At 43.4% G+C, this 15,299-nt stretch overlaps 1 protein-coding gene across 1 annotated transcript; it reads left to right on the forward strand.

Annotated features, from left to right (window-relative positions):
* The first annotated feature begins 4,159 nt into the window (after nucleotides 1–4,159).
* COX7A2L (cytochrome c oxidase subunit 7A2 like) lies at nucleotides 4,160–13,858 on the forward strand. Its single transcript, XM_086460584.1, has 3 exons — nucleotides 4,160–4,265; nucleotides 12,483–12,617; nucleotides 13,526–13,858. Exons 1-3 carry the CDS (start codon nucleotides 4,194–4,196, stop codon nucleotides 13,667–13,669), a joined length of 351 nt encoding a protein of 116 aa, XP_086316710.1. The 5' UTR covers nucleotides 4,160–4,193; the 3' UTR covers nucleotides 13,670–13,858.
* The last annotated feature ends 1,441 nt before the right edge of the window (nucleotides 13,859–15,299 follow it).

A 15,299-nucleotide genomic window follows, 5' to 3' on the forward strand; every position in this document is an offset into this window, starting at 1 on the left:
GACAAAGAAATGCCCATGAAACAGAAGTGAAATATGGAATTATTTCTAAATTCATAGAGAAGATATAAACATCTGTCTCTCTAATGCCACCTCCCTCAGAAAAAAAGCAAGAATCTTGCTATGAGAAAGATACTTAGTAAAAAATTTTTAAAAAATTCACATTAATATTGTAACTGCATGAACAGTTTTTAAATGAAACACTATTTTTATTAATTTTCAATACTGTTAAGTCTATCAAAGAGAAATCTCTTAGTTGAAAATAGAAGTCGATTTCCAAGAGTGATCTGTGCTGTATTCAGTACATGTGGGCAACAGAGCACCCATAAATTCAGGTACAGACTTTAGAAGTAACTACTGCCTCATTCTGTGCATAGACGTATTGTTTCTTTCAGCCGATAGCGTGATTCAAGTGGAAGATGTTTACAGTGTCACAGTCTCTTACATTAATAGAGCTTATGCTTGGTGATCATCTTCTAGTTTGGGGGTTTGTATATGTTACGTATACACACGCACAGAGTCACACAAAGCAAATATTAAGCAAATCCAATCTAGTACTCTTAAAAACGAGTACTGCATAAACAAAACATAAGAGCACACGGCAATTTCATGTTCTAAATCCACCCACACAGTTGTTCTCAGCAATTCAAGAACAGAGCTGCATGGGCAGATTCACAGAATTTGAGTTACAGACATCTGTGCTGAAATAATGATCAGCATACGAAGGTTTTGTTCATTAAGCAACAGAATAAGGTCTTGGGTTTTTATTGATTGTATCCTTAAAAAGAAAATAAACACACAAAAATCACAACAACAACAGAAAAGCAGAATAAGCTCAAGGTACTCTGCTTCTTTCATTGACTCCCAGGAATCTACTCAAACTGATGGATATTCTTAGTGCTATTCCAGAAGCAGCCATGATCAACTAACATGTATGAAATCAGTTACCTTAAAAATCTGGAAAAAAAGGAATAGATGAAACTACAGTGCAGCCTGTAGGATAGTATTGCCTTTAGCTGCAGACAATATCACGTCGCAGATGAAGACACAAACCCCCTAACAGACCAGATGTAGAACTGCCAGTCCCCATGAATTATTCATCTCGGTGTCTAGAAGTCAGAGCTCAGCTTAACGTCCAATGCAGGAAGTCTTCTCCTTCCGGGACACTTTGTTTACATGAACTGTACATAGTTTTATGGCCCACAAAGATGCCTAGTCTTTCTTTAAACCCTGCTGGGGTGAGTGGCCTCATTTGGCCCCAGTTACGTCCTACGGCAGTAAGTTTTACAGTCTAATTACCCATTACGTCAAAAAGTCTGATAAGCAAAGCAGTCTTGGCAGAAGTCTAGAGACTAAAGCAAAAGAAGGACCAGAAGCCTAACGCAAAAACAAGTTTCTTCCTTTAAAGGAAAGACTTTATGCTAGTCTGATTTTACTTTCCTTTTCGCAGAACGTCCCCATGCTCCTGTGTTACAAGAACAACAGAAGCTTCATTTTTAACTGTAATTTTATTCATGTCATCCTCCCATGCATCTCTGTTGCAAGGTAAACAACTCCCCATCTTCAATTTTGTGAGCTAAAACAAGAGAGAGACAGCACCTGGGTTTTGTTTCAACAGCTTGCAGCAACAAAGTTTCACAGCTTACTTTTAAGCATCATCACTTGAATTGATTAACTGGAAAAGGGGATAAATTTGTACGGTTTTCACAGCCTGCTTGGAGCTTTAGGGCACGAACCTTTCCTTACTGCTGCTTTCAGTCAATACTGAATGACTTCTCATGAACTTGATTCAAAAGCATCAATGGAGCAAGAACTAGTTATACAACGGTGTTACATCCACGCATGACCTGCCACAAAACCCGTGCTCCTCTGGGATTATAGCATATATTAATACTGGGAAAAAAGATAAAAGAGCAAGATATAAATGAGCCTGAGTAAGTGAGCGTGCCAGGCACACCTATTTCCTCTGGCAAATGATGAAATAGCTGGACAGGAGGAGCTATAGTGCATCCGCAGACAGGTATGGCCAGGGAAGGTTCCAGAGTAGCTGCAAGACGAGCCAGATCCCACGGATTTCCATAGGGCAGGACCGTTACCACACAAACCTAGCCATGATTCACAGCATTTCACCCTAAAAGAATACGTATCTTCAGGGTCTTCTGCTCCATTACAGGCAGATTTGTAATCAAATACAACTTCTAGTTTAGTTTTCTCAGAAACAAATAGAATCCTGATCAGCAAATTCTTTTCTATCATAAATTATGCAGCACATGTTCCAGTTCATTAATGCTGCCTAGTCTCGAAAGCTACAGGGATTTCACAATTCTTTCTGTAACATTTACAAAATATTTCCATAAATTTCCTACTTACTGAGCAAATAACATATCCTCTCCTGTTAATGTTCCTAACACAGTCAGAACATCAACTCAGGGTACCACGTATGGAGCATCCAGCTGGTTCTCTCGATGAGAGGACAGCAGAGACAGGGTCTGTGGAATTGAAGCCTCAACAAGAAGACAACCTGCCTCCAGGGCAACGGGCACAGATAAGAACTGGTGCATCAAGGACCTGCGCTGCTGGTCCACAGCCCTGCTCTCACGAGTAAACGGACGCACAGGGCTCATAGGGGCTTTCCTCGCTGCTGAGCAGTGCTGTCCTCTATAGGGCACATCTGTTCAGAAGGGGATAAATCCAGGAAGACTCAAGGCTCCATCTTGCTGCTATTAAACTCAAATTCTTAAAACTACGTAGAAGGTGTTACACAGGTGGGTAAAGAAATCATATCATACATATTTTCATATGGGTATTTTACTTTCCAAAACATCTCCGCTGAACAGATCTTCCCCCAGGTTATAAGCAAAGTATATTTTAGTATTTTTCACTCAGTGCATGACCTCAGGTATTTTTATAGCAAGCATATCTGCAAAACTGTATGTGGGACTCCCAACACACCACACTCTGGTGCCGGCCCCTAATAATTAAACATTACCACAAACGATCCTTTTCTAACAAGGCCTCAGCGTGTTTAATCTTAACCGACAGCAGGCGATTCACGGGGTGAATTCAGATGGTGACTTTGCGCTGTCAGACTCTGCCACAGCAGGATGCTCTGGGTCACGAACAAGGCTGCAGCTGGCAGCCGCCAACGCCCCAGCCCGAAGCCCGGTGACCGCTCAACAGGGCCGGTGACCGCTCAACAGGGCCTCGCGCCCCGAGCGTGGCACAGCCCTGCCGTGGCGCGCCTTAGGGCTCCTGGGCTCCTCAGGAAAACTCAATTCACGACAGAAGCGGCTTCGCTATCACGTTCCCCTAGTCCGTGGTGCGGATTTCACTAACGAAATCCCGCCTTTGTGATACAAAAGACAGATTTCAGTCGCTTTCGGAAGGCGGCGGGAGGGAAGGGGATCGCTCGGCAGGAGTGGGGACGCAGAGATTAAGTTCCAGGGAACAAAACCACATTTCTATCAGAAAACAAACGCTTCACAACGAGCCGCCGGCGCCGGCTCTAACCCTCAGCACCCCGAGCCAAGGAGCGGACGGGGCGCACGCGGGGCGCACGCCGGGACCCCCCCCACGGCCTGAGGCCCTCAGGAGGGGAAGGGCTGGCGGGGCCGCCGCGGGGCGACCACCACGGCCACGACCACGGCCCCACTCTCCAGCCCCGAGCGCGCCCCCCGCCCTGCGGAGCCGCCGCAGCCGCCGCGGAACCCTGAGGGACCAGCACCCGCCTCGCCCCGCCCGCAGCCCCGGCTCCGCCCCTCCCGGCGGCGGGAGGGGCGGGGCCTCGCCTCCTGCTTGCGCTGACTGGCTGGCGGCAACCCCGCCCCCCTGGCAGCTCTCAGCCTGAATCCCCCTACCGTTGTCCTTCGGCGGGCAGTGGTGCGCACGCGCAGTGCAGCGCGGCCGCCTAGGGGACCAGCCTGTTGCCTGACTGAAAAGTGCCGCCAGCCTCCCTTTGAGAGCGGCAGGCGTTCGAGGCGCTCCCACTGCTTTAGTAATAAATACCGTATTTCGACGGATTTTTATTTTATCCCGCTCCTCTGGCGGCCGCCCGGGCTCAGCGCTCGCAGGCGTTCGTGGCGGGCGTCCGCGAGCCGGCGGGCCCTTGCACGTTAAGGCGCCGCAAAGAGCGGCCCGGGGTCCTTCCGCGGGAGGCGTCGCAGCCGGTGGGAGCCCGCGTCCCGGTGTGCCCCACCATGTATTACAAGTTCAACGGCTTCACGCAGAGGCTGGTCGGGGCAGCGGCCTCCGCCGCCTACAACCCCCAGGTAACGGCGCCCCCGCCACCCTGGGCGCCCTCGCGGCGGTGACCTTCGCCGTCCTCTTCCTTGCGCGGCGCCGCTCGCTCCCCGGAGGAGCCGAGCCACCCGCCCGCTCCGCGCTGAGCGGCTCTGGTCCCCGGGGCGCCTCAGCCCGTGGAGGCGGCAGGGCTCGGGCCGAGCCCCGCGCGGTGGCGGCGGGCGGAGCGGGGGTCGCTGGAGTTGACGGGCCGGGCGAGTGCGCGCTCCCGGGCGGAGGGCGCCGGGCTGCAGCCCTGGCGCCTGCCTCGCCTGCCGGCCCAAGCCGCCCGCCCCGGCAGGGCCTTCGGGACCTGGCGGCGTTTGTTTCGCCGGGGAGGGATCTGCCGCGCCCGCCGGGCGCATCCGCGGTGCTCCCGGGGAAGGGGCCCTGTTGTGTGACCTTGGGCGAGACGGGGCGCTTCGTTCTGCCCTGCGCCTCCTGGGGCGGTTTGGGGAGGGATGGGGTGTTGCAGCAAGAAATTAAGGCACTTCGCTAACACACTGCTCCTCCACAGTGGCTGGTGGTGGTTTAAAATAGCAGCTGGCAAATGCGGGCAGCTAGCCCGCCCCCTCCCCTTGTCTGCGCGTGCAGAAGAACTAATAACTGAAAATATCAAAACCGTTATTAGAGAGGACATATGTCTACAGAAGATTTTTTAAGGCAAAGTGGAAAACAGCCTTTCCTGTGTACAATGCTGACATACTTACTAAGCGTATACAGGTTAAAGGTTGCATTAAATAGGCTTATACTTTCCATACTTCATAGTTAAAGTACATGGTTAATTCTGCGGGAGGGGAGAAGGGATCCTGGTTACATCAGCCACTTCAAGACATTAGTGTTGCATATTAGCGAAGAGAAATCACATTGCTTTTGTGTACATCAACATAGATTCCCAAATAATACTAGGGAGATTTGTAATATGACTTCTCACAGGACAAATGTAGCATGGTTGCTATACCATGTCCAAGTTTCTGCGTAAATGTTAAAAGACATAAGTTCTCACAGTTTAGTGATTAAAAAACCAACCAAACAAACAAGCTTGAGGTTAAGGACTGGAAGAATGATTTTTAGAAGTCAACCTGAGGAACTGCCTCTAGAGAGCAAATGTATTAGATATGACTTGAGGTTTTTAAGAGGGAGGGGAAAAAAAAAAGTAGCTACGTGTGTACACACAGAACTGAAATCAAAGTTATGGTTTGTCCCTTTCCTGATAGGCTCATTAATTAAAGGTAACAGAAAGACACTACATTCTTCTAGACTAGTGTGTATTGTTGTGATGCACAAGTAACTCTTTGTATTTTGTTCTTTCTTGGCCTAATTCTGTTAGCAACTACTTTATAGTTCTGCTTTCTGGATATCCTTGACTATGCAAGTTTTACTTGCAAAATCCAGTCATCTCCTGCGAGCAATAGTATTGTGTTAAACTTCTGTAAAAATCTCAAATTGTTTCAGGGGGACCAGACCAACTACAAAGCTTTTAATTTTGTAATTGTTTTTGAAGTTAAGATGTTACAGGTTAGATGGATAGACGATTAGAAAGGTTAAGAAAACTGGATGATCAGGCTTAGCGTAGTGGTCAGTGGGTCATACTCTGCCAGGGTGCTCACAGCAAGTGGAACCCTGCAGGTTACTGCAGGACTCTGTCAGTTACCTGCCGCAGGCAACAGAGTGCCCTCTGGTAAAGTTTGCAGAAGACATCAAGGCAGTGGCTCCAAAGTGTTTGGAGTAGAGCTGCAGTTCAGAGGGACCTACCTAGAGTGCAGGGATGAGCTGACAGGAACACCCTGAATTTCCATGAGGAAAAAAGGCGAAGTTGTGAAGAGCCACTGGCAGGGCTACAAGCTGGGAACTAACAGGCTGGTGGGAGCAGTTCTGTGGTAGAGACCCGGAGGTGCTGGCAGACGGCAAGCTGGGTGTGAGCCGGCAGTGTGCCCTAGCCCTGAAAGAGGCCAACAGCACCCTGGGATGTATCACCGTATGCAGAGCCAGTGGATTAAGAAAAGTGATGATCTCCCTCTACTCAGCACTCACTGGATCACATCTAGGTACCGCATCCAGTTGTGGGGCCCCGGTACGGGAGGGTTTGTGATCAACTGGAGGAAGTTCAGCAGAAGTCACCAAGATGGTTGGGGGGCAGAGCGCTTGCCCTGTGAGGGGACTATGAGGAAGTGGGGCTTGTTCTACCTGGTGAAGAGAAGGTGTAGGGGGGAGGGGGCAGGTGCAGACCTAAGACCAGCCAGCACCTACAGGGAGGTTATCAAAACGGTGGAGCCAGGCTCTGCACAGTGGTGCATGGTGGGAAGGCAAGAGACAACAGGCTTAAGCTGCTGCAAGAGACGTTCAGCCTGGATATAAGGACAGACATTTTCATGCTGAGAACAGTCAGGCAGCAAAGCGGGTGCCCAGGGCGGTTGTGCAGCCTCCATCCTTAGAGGCTTTCAAGGCCAGACCAGACAAAGCCCACAGCAACCTGGTCTCACCTCAGTTTGGGCTAAAGAGCACTAGAGAGCCCTTCCATCCTGAATTAACCTGTGATCTTAAGTAAACATTGAGGTACCAGTGACTTTCTGTTATGGCAGTTTCTATCCCCAGAAGATTTTTGCCCTCCTCTTTCCCCATCACTCTTTGGAAGGCTTCCTGGGGTGCAGGGGGGCAGGGCACAGGTAAGACAGCAGAATAAATAATATGTCTGTTCATTAAGAGTATGTCCAACAGGCATCCGTGCTAGAAAACACCCTTGCTACTACTGCAGTGTTTGGACTTCTTACCTCTTCTAGACAAAGTTATATTCAAAGAATAAACCTTAATTGACACTTTATTTGTGTAGAGGAAATCAAAGGCTAGGGTTACCGTTGGGGGGTGGGGAAAGGGCTTCAAGCCCAAGCAGTAAAGGTCCTCCTTTCTAGAAGAGTCTGGTTTAGAACACTAATACACAATGCCTCTAGGTCATTGTGACTGTTTTTTTGCAAATAATGCATCCTTTTTAGGTTCCCAAGAGAAAAGCCCCAACACAGAAATACAGAAAGCTCCAATAACCACCTGGAGTAAAGTTGTCCTAAAGACAACACTCTTGGCTTCTGGAGCCCAGGTTGTGGACTGTTGCTTTCCTTTCCGTCCAGCAGGCTCCATTACATTGTAACAATCATCCCACTTTAAACAAGTCTTCATTTTTTAGGGATTAAAACGGCAGAAGCAAGGCGAGAGAGGAATACAGAATTCTCTATTATCTCTCATTCTGTTAAGGAATTTTAGGCATGTATGAATATCATTGCACTAGACACAGAAAGACACAGTAAATTCTGAATTCTTGACATCTTCTAAAGTGCTATAGCATCATTTATCAAAATTGGATCATAAAGGGTCTATGCAAAACTAACTTCACATATAGGTATCATTGCAAATAGGAGAAAAAAGTCTAGACAGATCTCCCTTCTGTGCTCTGCAAGGCAGGAAAGAGAATGTCCAAGGAATAGAAATACTACTCTTTTAGAGTTGTAGTGATTTCTTTTTAGGTCATCATCAGGCATTGTATTTCATTTCAGTGTAATCACTGAAATGTGGAAACTTAATTTTTGAGAGAATATAGTTGAGAAGATGAGACTGCATCCAAACAGGAGCATTTCACATAAGTCTTATGAATATCGTCTTGCTTTATGAATGTGGTTTTTTTTCCTATTAATGAAAGAAACACCGTCTTTTGTATCTGGCTCCCCACTCTCATGGCTTAGTCCTCAGCTGTGGCACACAAACGTGCTATGCAGTAGAATAGCTACATTTAAAAAGGTTACCTTTAGTCCCTTTTTACAATGTTCTTAGGCCAGCTTTTTGGTAGAGATTTTGGGGTTTTTTTTGTTTGTTTGTTTTTGTTGTTTTTTTTTTTTTTTTAGTTTGACTCTACTACCAGGTGACACATACAGACACATCAGTCTGATAAAATTTTTTGCAATAAATACAGATTAAAACATGAAAGGAATCATATGAGTAAGTAGATGTTAAGTCTAAAATGAGGTAATTTTTTTCCTATTGATTTCATTGCTGTATTTAATAAAACCATAGCTCAGCATGTAAAATGGTTTGCTTTTTGTGCTTCTATTTATCTTGATGTTTCTGGAAAAATGAAGCCATCCTGCTGTTCGAATTCTGCTTGCTCAAATATGCAGTATAAAAATTCACTCTATTCTGTACTGTTACACTCTGATGCTTCCCAATGGAGTATTGTTCTGGTGCAGGTTTAAGCTTATTGTGGGCTTGCAAAATATCGGTCAAAATGGATTGCAGAAATTCTTTTGCTGATAGTAACATAACTAACAGCTTATACTAACAAAAAAAAAAATCTCTTAGTTTGAAAACTGTGTTGTTCTTTCCATCTCAGCGTTCTTAGAACACTTAATTTTGCATTTAACAAAGTTATGTGAAGTAGGATGACTGAAGTCTGTCTGACTAAATGGGAACTTTCTCAGCTAGTGCCGGTGAGGAGTCTAATAGGTTAAAAACTACCACTCGTATTTAGGGTGATAGCGACTGCCATAACCATTACAAATACAGTAAAAACTGTTCGTTCAAGGAGTTGGCTTATGTTTAAAATACAAATAGTGGGACCAGTTTCAATTGCTGTCAGGTGAGGACAACTATATGAACTTTTCCCCAGTTCTTCAAGGCTGACCACAATCCTAGCAGAAGTTTAGTCATACTACCATGCCTTTACCTGATACAACTTATTTTGCTGGTAGCTGTTTAAAACCTCCACAAACCACAGACCTCTTGATTTCAGCTGTTACCTGCTATTTGGCTTAGAAGTGTCTAGGTTTAGCAAGTTCATGAAAGTTACTTCAGTGCATGTTCTGAAATAATAATTCTCAGCTTAATTTTTTTTCCTGTTTCCCCTTTTCATTTGAGTCCTTACCTCAGTTTTCTCTACTTTCTTATTCTGTCATCTGTTTGAGCAATTCCGCTAATATTTAAAAACTTGTGGTGCTATCTCCATTAAATTGCACGCCAAATCCTTAACTGTTTTGTGCTGTCACAAAAATGTAAATCTAGCTTGGGAATTCATGCTAGGGAGGCATAAGTTTGATTTAACTTTGAGCATGTTGTCCAACCGATAGATAGGTTGGGTCCTAAGACCATCAGACCTTTGACAGGAGAACAAACACGCTTTACAGAGGGGTAGGCAGAGAATTTTGTTTGCTATTTTGGATTAGCTACATGTCCTGACCTTTCATTAAGGACTTCAGCATTTGACAAAGTCATTGCTGTAGCATGCTGATGAAATCAGCTGCTGTTGACTCTTCTGCACAAGTACATCTGCTTTACTTTGTCCAAGAATTGGAACAAATTCCTGTTAATGTGATTAGAAATAAAAGATTAACACCTTAATATCAGAAGAGGAATTACCAATGTGAAACGTTTTCTTATGAAGCATAGGTCAAATGTGTAGAGGCATTCATTCCTCAGTACTATCTTGAGTGTAGTGAGACACTGATGTTGTTAAATAATCCTGCAGTTTTCGTCATGTTAAGTACAAGCGACAGTTAACTGTCATTAAGGTGTCTTAGTGACTTGCTTTAAAAAATGATCAGTACTGAAATTCTCATGTGTAATACTGAGGATTTCTTTTCAGCCATGCTAAGCTTGGCAGGCAGCTGGGTGTGAGGTAAAGCACTTGCCGCTTTCTCTCCTAAGTACCTACAAGCACCAGTTAGACTAGCCACGCCGCTAGACTAATTTAGCTGAGCTTGGTTGGAGCTGACCACGACTTTCACAATTCATGGATAGAATTCAAGTGGAATTTTATGTTGGGGTGAGAGACCCTGATAAATGCAGTGTCTGTGTTAGGCAAACTGAGCTATCTGTCTTCTGCAGCATGTGTTTTGTTCCTTGAAGCCAGTGAACCGTATCAACAATTTTTATTTAAAATGCTATGTGATGTTCTTAACTGGTGCTGTGCTGCTTTGGAAGTCATTTACAACAGTACACTGATGATTGTATGAGGTTTCTGAAATGGCTTCATGATGAAGTTAGTCACATGAGTCAGGTTTGAGTCTGTTGCTCCAACAAAAGGGGATCTTAAAACTATCAGAACAGGAATATATTTCTAAATCCTGAAAAAGTATGCAATAACTTAACAGTTTTTAATACAACTGATTTAGCCATTCTCTTAGTAATCCATAGAGTGTCTTGCATCCAGGTGGTATCCTGTAGAGGCAGGAGGTTTAGCCCTAATAACAAATTGTAGAGGTTGCTAATCACATTTTTAAGCCCCCTGTCTGTGAGTTTAGGAATGATGAAAGAAGTATCTTATCATGGAACTGTTTGAAGTAGTTTGCAGGCTTACTCTAATTCTCAGTACTTACAGTTTTTAACTCTACAGGTAGCACACAAAATAAGAGACATGATCACAACAAGCAGGAATTGCAATGATTTAGTAACTGTTGAAGTGATATCAAAGACTGCTCCTGAAAAAGTTGGGTCCTCAGCAACACAAGAGAGAGATTCAGAAGTGGAAACTTAAATAAAGATGAAAGATGTGTATTACTGCGATACTAACAATCAAGAAGGCCAGAAAGGCTTTGGAGAAAAAGTCACCTGCACATTTGATGTAAAGATCTGTTCTGTAGTTCTTTCTATCACCAACCTTTTAAAGACAAATTAATAAAGTACTTCACGTTCTTGTAGACAAAAATACTGGCCCAAAATTGCTTTCTTCAAGTATTTTCATATAGCTGGTACTTAGCCTTCAATATATAGCCAGGAACTTGCCCTGGCTACTAGTAGTTTCTTAGATGCTTCTTTCTTACTGGTGTGAGCAGAACTGTGTAGTCTTAAATAATTTAGTACTTGCCTTTGCACAAGCCTGTTCAATAGGAAGGCACCAGGTACCAAATGTGTCAGAGAATCCGTTTCTGGCTGCTTTCAAAACATAACCAAGAAGGTCACAAAGGGATTCTAGTATTTATTCAGGCACTGGAAAAGTGGAAAGCTGGACCCATATCTTCAGGATGTCTTCCATAGGCTATTTTAGGATGTTGAGAAATCTGGTCTTTCTGTCAAAGATGCCTGTTGTAGCAGAGCATTTACATATGGAAAAAACACGTCTGTTCTACGACAGGCATAAGAGAAAGAGTGTCAGTGTGCTTTCAGCTCCAAATCATCTTCAGGCAATTCTCTTAAATATAAAATGCATCAACTAGTCCTTTCAACAGAAACTAGAATTGCAGTGCAACCTTAACTTGACCCATGGAGCTCAATTGCTGTTTCTGTTTGTAATGAAAGCCTGTTGCATTAACCTACGTGTACAATGCTTTTCATTTCTGGGGCAAGTTAGAAAAAAAAAATACAGCTGTTTCAGGAGTGGAGCCATAATGTAAAACATCACTGCCATGTGTCCAGGCGTAACTGTTGAATTGAACTATAATAATAAAGGCAAGGAGGCCACCTCATGCTGGCTGTGACTTCGTGCACTTAACCTTGTCCATAGAACTGGATTGAGTAGCTTTTAAAATTATGGCAAAAGTAGAGCACAGCCATCTGAACTGAAAGGAATTTAAGTTATGCTGCTATGGGGAGTACGTTGAGGTGTGGAAGGTTGCAGCAGCGTGTGAATTACAGGGTGTAGTTAAACCTGCATAAAATATCCACCATGTCACGGCTTCTGGAGTGTCCTTGAGCACCATTTACTACTATTGTATGAAACTAATGGTCCTAACCCCTCTCCCACCCCTTTTTTTTTTTTTCCTTTCTCAAATTATACATGAAAATTATTGAAGGCCCAGTTATTTATGGCTACTGCTTGCATCATTCAGGAAGAAGAGTTCGTAGAAGTCTCCTCACCCTGTTTGAGCCAAGCGTCAGGGATTCCCTGCTTCTACTAGGGTGGAGCCCTAGATAGTCTGACTATGTGTGCAAAAAAAAAAAAAAAAGCAGCAATTTGGACTAAGTACCAGCACAGAAAAACTTAGGATAGCTATAAATTTGTTATGAAGACATCAGAAAGGAGGCTTCTATTCTCCTTGCTAAGCCCCAACCCAGAGTTGTAGCTGAGAAGTATGTGGGCCAACAGTGTGTCTTTAGCTCCTTGTCACAGGTACCAGATAAATATTCTTTGTAATGTATCCTTGTAATGGCGGGCAGTGTGCTGCCTAGCGTGACAATTGGTACATTTGCAAGTGTTATATACCTTGATATTTTAATCTTTATTTATGCAGGGACTCAAACCAATAGTTTCCACTGAATCCCCAGCTCTGATTTTTGGGACAACAACTAAACTTGCTTCAGATTTACCAGCAACTGATTCTTTCTTGGGTAAAAACAAGGTGCCAGACCTACAGAAACTTTTTCAGGTAACAACAACTTTGAGAGTAACTTAAAGAAAACTGGAGTGTGGGACACATATTTCCTTATTTTAATGTGGTTAACTACTTTTGTCATTCTACAATACCAAAATTATGTAAAGTCTAGTTAAGAAAGTGTCAAGTACAGTATAACCTTTATATTTGTACTATACTACAAGGTATATATGTCTTGTATAGGAGATTAATACAGAAAGTGGAAAGTCTGTGGAAACACATTGTCTGTGTTTTTGCTGGCTTCAAAAGATGCTTATTGTATTATTTGACTATTGGAAGCACTTTCTGTCTGGGAATCCAAGCATATGCCTTAGAGCAGATCAGGATCAGCAAAGCAGATCATTAATGTTTTGTGTATAATAATTTGAATGTTACTGAAGCTGTTTATAATGCAGTCTCAGGAAAACACAGTAAAGTTTTCAAAGTCAGTTTGATAGCTATGCAGTTTCTAAGCATACTAGGACTTTTCATAAAACAAATCAGTTAAGCACTGTTTTAAAAAACGTTAAGGATGTGCTTTATATAATGTTCCCTTTTCTCTCTTACATGCCACTTGCATTTGGAATGTGTCAGTCTGACTTGGTGAATAAATTTTTATACATCTCTCCACATTCTTTTGTTAGTGACACTTTTCCCATCCAGGTCCTCTTTAGAAAAATTTCAATTATTAATTACATTATTTTTGCCTGCACTTAACAGCTTTGGCTAATAAAATTAACTTGCCTTTGCATTTGTCTTGCTACATGAAAAACACGCCATACACTTGATTGTAGATAGCCTATTTGCCAGGATGTTTCTCTCACGGAAGTCTCCTAATTTACATGAGGTAGCTTGTTCCTTCTGGCCTTGGTATGGGTGTTCATTTTTGTTGTTGTTGTTTTCTTTTTAAACTCTTCCCACAGAAAGCAGATGGACTGCCAGTGCATCTGAAACGAGGAGTTCCAGACAAGCTGCTCTACCGGACCACTATGGCTCTGACAATAGGCGGGACTATCTACTGTCTAGTAGCACTGTACATGGCCTCACAACCAAGAAACCAAAAATGAACCGCAGCTCATGGGACTCGTGGCACTTCTCTGAAGGACCTACTGCATGTGTCTCTTTGCACTGGCTTTAATCCTGTGATCATATAGGGTTCATTATTGAGATCAAATTTCTTGGAGAAAGTGTTTTTAACTTGGTTGCCTTATGTGTTCCAGAAATCAATATAAACAGACTTGAAGACATTATTTTAACATATGGCTGTAGCTTTGCATTTGTTGTCTTGCAGGAGTGTACGAACAGTTGGAGAAAGCTAAGCTTTTCCTTCCTTCCCTCCCCCAATTTAAACAATGTTAGAGATAGGATAGGACAAATACATTGTGGGCTATGCTCCACATTCCTTAGTGGGAGGATGCTGCTGGTTTCCAAAACAGTAAAAGCAAATAACTTAATTATTATAACATACTGGGAACCTGTTTCTGTCATACACAGCTCATGTTACATAAGCAGGTGGCAGCAGAACTTTTCCAAATGCTGGTATATTATTAAATATTTGTACCTCTGGTGGTAGGATAAAGGGCTCGTCTCCTTGGAGCATTTAGAGTGGATTTATTCCACAGTGTTAGCATCACTGTATGCAGCAAAGCGCACCAGTATTGTACCATCAGTTATACCAGATTTTGGACTTCCACTTGTCAAGCTATCTTACTGTGCAATAAAGATAACTACATGAACAATAAAACAGGCAAGTCTTGAAAGTTTCAGACCACTTCAGCTGGCCTGCTAGCAAAATAAACATACTAGTACACTTTAAGTTCAACTTGTAGATCTCAAAACAGACTATTGATTCAGCTACCTTACTGTAATCTTTTTTGAGATCTGTAATCCCCTTAAAACCCTCTGTCAGAACTCATTGGGTGTTTAAGTATAATCTTTGGTGAAACAGGTCGCTGTCATGGCTCAGCTGCATATTATTTTCAGTGCACCCACATAAGTATTTATGTACACACACATTTCCTTCACTATGTGTGTGGAAGAGAGAAGAGCCAATAAACCCCTTTATTCATTCTCTTTCCCTTGTAATATCATAACCTTGAACTGCAAGTTTCACGCAAGTCTACAAAAAGCATCCTCTAATTTGATAGATCCTCCTCTGTCTGTGAACATCGAGTATTCACACTTGGGTCACCCAGGCTCTGGATGAGCAGGGATTCCCTGTCCTCTGTAATCTCTCCCAGAACTGTGCAGAAACCGCCTTCCATGTAAATAAGGAAAACAGTTGATAAAGGAACCTAAAATTCCCGTTTCTTCATTCTTTTACTAAAAGCATTCTGATTTTTTTCCAGTCAAGTTCTATCAAAGCCTTATTACTGTTCTGTAGGAAAGAAAATACCTGCTTGTACTGGGATTTCAGGTTGCAGTATTTCAAGATGGGAGAAATTAAGTCACTGAAAGAAGAAATTTGTAAGGACAGCGAGTCTCAAAGAATAGCAGAGAATAATTAAGTTCTCCAGGAACTGACAGCTGTGTTGCCTCTGCTGATAAAATATTTTATGCTCTATAGCCCGTGCTTCCACAGCACTAAGAACCTTGTGCTGGAGGCTGTTAAATAAGCACTGCCTACAAGAATATTTTCATAAAGGATACTTCGCACATGAACTCAACAGGTAGATTTTCATGAGGGTGAATTTTGCT

Source organism: Leptosomus discolor, chromosome 2, assembly GCF_034619465.1.
Source record: "Leptosomus discolor isolate bLepDis1 chromosome 2, bLepDis1.hap2, whole genome shotgun sequence".
Classification (NCBI taxonomy): domain Eukaryota; kingdom Metazoa; phylum Chordata; class Aves; order Leptosomiformes; family Leptosomidae; genus Leptosomus; species Leptosomus discolor.

What these genes read in the sequence shown, in the direction of transcription:
- COX7A2L (XM_086460584.1), top strand. Translation starts at nt 4,194, where the DNA reads ATGTATTACAAGTTCAACGGCTTCACGCAGAGGCTGGTCGGGGCAGCG. An exon ending in CCGCCGCCTACAACCCCCAG is followed by an intron (nt 4,266 to 12,482) that starts GTAACGGCGCCC and finishes TTATTTATGCAG; the next exon opens with GGACTCAAACCAATAGTTTC. An exon ending in ACCTACAGAAACTTTTTCAG is followed by an intron (nt 12,618 to 13,525) that starts GTAACAACAACT and finishes CTCTTCCCACAG; the next exon opens with AAAGCAGATGGACTGCCAGT.